The sequence below is a fragment of the Gouania willdenowi genome, unplaced genomic scaffold (genome assembly GCF_900634775.1).
Source record: "Gouania willdenowi unplaced genomic scaffold, fGouWil2.1 scaffold_32_arrow_ctg1, whole genome shotgun sequence".
Classification (NCBI taxonomy): domain Eukaryota; kingdom Metazoa; phylum Chordata; class Actinopteri; order Blenniiformes; family Gobiesocidae; genus Gouania; species Gouania willdenowi.
Window position 1 is genome coordinate 1,283,240 of NW_021145091.1, and position 5,182 is coordinate 1,288,421.

General features: G+C 38.9%; 1 protein-coding gene across 1 annotated transcript; it reads right to left on the reverse strand.

Annotated features, from left to right (window-relative positions):
* Nucleotides 1-2,389: 2,389 nt before the first annotated feature.
* LOC114459572 (trace amine-associated receptor 3-like) lies at nt 2,390-3,632 on the reverse strand. The gene is made up of 3 exons (XM_028441782.1): nt 3,348-3,632; nt 3,167-3,229; nt 2,390-2,457 (listed from the first exon to the last, which is right to left on the reverse strand). The coding sequence occupies exons 1-3, from the start codon at nt 3,518-3,520 to the stop codon at nt 2,451-2,453; spliced, it is 243 nt and encodes an 80-aa protein (XP_028297583.1). The 5' UTR covers nt 3,521-3,632; the 3' UTR covers nt 2,390-2,450.
* Nucleotides 3,633-5,182: the final 1,550 nt, after the last annotated feature.

Genomic DNA, 5,182 nt, shown 5'->3' on the forward strand with positions numbered 1-5,182 from the left:
TAATACTGGTCTGACAGTTTTCTTAGACAGGGTCAGAGAGAAGGGGATGGAGAAGTTGTTACCAGCGTATTTATTGTTGTAGTTGGTGTACTGGCAGGGATGATGGTGAGGGTACAAATAATTGTGTGTGGTTCTTTAAAGGAAACCAAAAACAAAAAAACAAATATTAATATCACCAATCATGTACAAATAATATTAACGCCATTAATATGTACAGATGTATAAAAATATGTTTGAGAATAAACATTGAATCAAAATATATTAACTCGCTCAAACAACCCAAATAAGGAGCAAAACAGCCAATGTGCAGGTATGTAAAGGGTTAATGGTTAATGAAAGGATTCTAGAAGGATTCAGTGGTTTTTGTCTCCATCTAGTGGAGAGAGTATGAAATTACATTTAGGTGCAGAAGCTAAATGGAATCTAGCGGTAACCAACACATTTATCATGTTTATGTCCCATGGAATTAAACCAGGTAAATTACACACATTATTTTACTTTGCACCCACAAATAAACCCCTTTATAACACCTCTTTGTACATCCAACCTTCAAACACATACTCATTTTTCCTTAATTGACAACTCTACTTAAGCTCCTCCCACTATACAAATGCATACTTCCGACGGGCACTGGACTAGTTTATTTAATTGCAAAAAAAAAACAAAAAAAACATGCATTGTTGTCATAAAAAGATTGCACTACAGGTAGTGTTGACCATTGACAGCATGTGCAGAAAAGGCAAAAAAAGAGCAACTGTGTCAGGAATGTCTGGCCCACAAACCATAGCCTTCCAACATTATGGCCCACAGCAAGATGTAGTTGAATAGCCCTGCACTACATACTACACACCAGTGTGCTGTCTACTCTCACACCCAATAAGGCTAACTGAGTTAAGTTAATACATATTTAATTATGATTTTTTTTAATTTTTATTTCAAAGCATTGTTTTCCTTTCTTCCTATCTCTTCTTATTGTCAGTCACACTTTACACTTTTTCACATTTTTGCACAACATCATATTTCCAACTGCACACAGGTGTCTTTTTTTTTTCATTGTCAATGATTATAAATTTTCCTCATTGTGGGATTAATTATTTTATAGCTTATAGTCTGTACTGTACAGACATTATTGAGTTTAAAGCCCCCTCCACCAAAAAAACTAATGTTTTTACTGGTGGTTTATACTGAGATAAATAAAACTGTTGTGAAATGTTTAATCATATTGTTCATCTGTACATTTCACTGCAAGTCAATACATTAATGAACAGCTGTGTGATGTGGTGTTTTCCCAGAAATGATGACACAAGCACTTTTATTTCATAGTTTTAGTTTTTATTTCATAAATCTATAAAAGTAACATTGTAAACAACAGGTAAAGTGTGATCTGATCACATTTGATAGTTTCCTGCTTCACTTGAATGTTCCTAATAAACTATTACCTAACTTTAACTAACTTAACACTTTGTGTTTTATTCACATATGAAATGCGTATGTTTTATCATTTCTATCATTTGTTGAACTCTGCAGGAATCAACTTGCTGTCCATGTGATTGATGCACATTTGTCTCTACATCAGCAACTTCTGATTGTACTTCAGATCAGTTTTACATAAAAATATCAATAAGTTATTTTTTTTAGGTTAGTTCACTCCACCATGCTTTCATAGTCATGACAAATTTCCAAACATTAACAAAAAAAGCAAATTGTTATAATATTTACAGTATGTTGGCCTCACTGGAGCCAGACTTCAGGATCTGAAGAGAAAAAAACACATTTCACACATTTCCTGAACCAGGGATACAGAAACACATAGATCACAGGGTTAAGCAGAGAGTTGAAGAAAAACAGACAAATAACAAAAATGTAAGATGATAAACTTTTCTCTTCAAACCCTGTTGTAAGTACAACAAGGTAAAATGGAGTTAAACACATTAGAAACACAACAACCACTACACCCAGAGCTCTAGCAGCTTTCAGCTCTGACCTGTTAACATTCAGTGAACTCTGAAGTGTCACCACTGTAACATGAGAGCGCATGGCCTGGGCCTGAGACACAGCCACCATAAACACTCTCACATACAGGACCACTATGATGCTGACTGGAATGATGAAAGAGAAAATTAGATCAATAACTCCACCATGAATGTTTGTGTGATTAATGTACATTAGTTTCCTCTGAAACAATATCATGTCACTGTAAAAGATTCCCAAGTTGATTTAAACATTAATAATGATAAACAGTTTTGACTTCATAAAATCAAATACAATGTGTGAAATCATTTTCTAGAAGCAACACATCAGCAGGTGTTTTCTTTTCATTCATGGCTAAAGTAAACAGAACTCTAAAAACATTCATCCCCACAGTTTTACAGTGACTGTATTAAATCCCAGCAGCACATTGTCCCTGACTTTTCCTCTTTACAGTATGTTGGCCTCACTGGAGCCAGACTTCAGAATCTGAAGAGAAAAAACACATTTCACACATTTCCTGAACCAGGGATACAGAAACACATAGATCACAGGGTTAAGCAGAGAGTTGAAGTAAAACAGACAAATAACAAAAATGTAAGATGATAGACTTTTCACTCCAAACCTTGTTGTAAGTAAAACAAGGTAAAATGGAGTTAAACACATTAGAAACACAACAACCACTACACCCAGAGCTCTAGCAGCTTTCAGCTCTGACCTGTTAACCTTCAGTGAACTCTGAAGTGTCACCACTGTAACATGAGAGCGCATGGCCTGGGCCTGAGACACAGCCACCATAAACACTCTCACATACAGGACCACTATGATGCTGATTGGAATGAAGAAATTGAAAACAACATTCATAATTCTACCAACAGGATGGACATTAATCGCACATTCTCCAGCACAGGAATCAAATTGACCTGGATTTTCTATGTTATAATTTAGCATCAGACAGTGAAAGAGAGTAGAACCAGCCCAACACAGGACAATGCATATCTTAGCTCTGTTTTTAGTGACTTTAGTTTGATAGTGCATTGGATCACAAACAGCCACATAACGATCAACTGATATCAACACAACAGTTCCTATTGAAGCCGAGGTTGAAACAAAACTTAATGTAGCATAAAAAACACACCAGCCTGCACCTAAAAACCAGCAGCCATTGATAAGGAAAATCATAAAAACCCAGACGAACCCAATAGAGAAATCTGACACAGCCAGAGAGAGGAGGAGGAAGTTGGTGGGAGTGTGCAGCTTCCTGGAGGAGATAGAGAGAAACACACTGATATCATTATATGATACAACAATTATCATCATAGCAGAAAACAGCAGGAGTCTAACAACATAAGTCATAAAACAACAGAACATGTCAATACCTGAAGTGTGAGATGGAGATGATGACCAGCAGGTTGAGAGTTAAAGTGAGCACAGAGATGGAGGACAGGATGATGTGAAGGAGCACAGACACTGAGTGAGAACGCACGATCCTCCTGCATGAAGAGTTTCCCAGGTGTGGATAGCAGAGCTCAGCTTCATCAGGTGTGCTCATAGTGAGGAGAAGAAGATGATGAGCTCTGCATCGTTCTGCCTCAGCCTCTCTGATGAACAACTGATATATTATTCCTGCTCCAACACAGGGATGTGGAGGCTGGACCTGAGGACTGGACCTCCCTCAGACAATGTCTGATTGACACATTATTATTCTACTCCTACATTATGCAACACTAAACAATTCTGACCTTTTTCCTTTCATTCTGAATTCTATCAGCTTTGTAAACTCCATACACAGCATTTATTAAAAACACTATTTCGTATTTTCATATATACTGTAGATAATGCTGTAGGAGTGCTGTAAACGTAATAGAAAAATCAGTGAAGCCGGACACCTGTGATTTATTCTCCATTTATTCGGATTATATTCATTTTCACATTAATTTTAAACCTTTTTACTGTAATCAATAATTAGGGCCCGAGCACAATGCGTAGGACCCTATTGTAATGCACCTCGTTTTAATAATTTTTAATATTCTTCTTCTAACAAAAAAGTTCACATCACATTTTTAAGGGCCTAAACACGTTCAAAATCTAATGAAAATTTGAACAAATATTAGCAAAGGCAAAAATTGTATTTGCTTAAGACATCATCACTGAGGAACTTCTGCAAAAGTGTTACCATGACTAATGACATGCTAATTATTGATAGCAGCTTTCATTTATATGCCAAAAAAATGAGTTATGTTTTAACCCAACCTTCATTCATAGTCATAGCGCCACCTATTGGCAATCATAGGCATAATATTTGCACAGAACAATGCAGGAAAGTTTGTGATATAATCCTTGAAAATGGTCAGCTACATCTCAACACTTTAAAATTTCTGCCACACCCCGACATGCAACACACCTCAACGTGCGCCACTTCCCGACATGTGTATGGTTTAAGCACTGGTTACAAGGGGTGTGAGGATACACTCAACTGATATATCAGGATTTGATTCAAATCTAATTTGAATCTCAATATTAGGTCCCCTATTCACTCAAGGGTTAGGAAAGTAACACACATTTAGGCCTGTCAGGTGGGAGCCCGGCCCCTCTGTTGATGGCTGGACCACCGTGTAGCGCACAATTACATCGGGGTGATGCGGTCGAGTGTGTCATGGCCATTGGTGGGCGTTGGGGGTCATTGCTGGGTCGGCCTTGCGGGGTGTGAGGGTGCCTCTCCTCTTTGGGAGTGGCTGGGTGCCTGGCTTGTCGCCTGGTGGTCTTGGGGACGGTCTCCGCGTTATATGGGCCCTGGGCGGCCTGGCGCACCAGTGTAGGGAGTGAGTGCGCTGGGGAGATGCTGGCGTCTTCGGTATGATGCTGTTTGCTGGGAGGTGGAGCTCGCTGCTCCGGTGGGTGGCGCTGTCGATTGTCTGGTGGGTCTGTCTCGCTGCCTGCCGGCCGATGGGTGCCCTTGGATGCTTGCGGTGCAGCGTGGGGTGGCCCCCCCCTTGGGCTTTGGCTTGGGGCTGTGCACGGACTGGACCTTCAGAGATCACCTGCTCTTCAAATTATGCAACTTTGGGACTTTCTCTTGTACTTCTCTTGTTTTTTTCTGCCAGATCATTAAAGACAATGACAATAAAAAAAAATGATCTTGATTAAATAACCCACACTAATCCTGTTCCTTTCATTTTAGAGAGGTTATTTATCTTCAGAATAACTAGTTTAA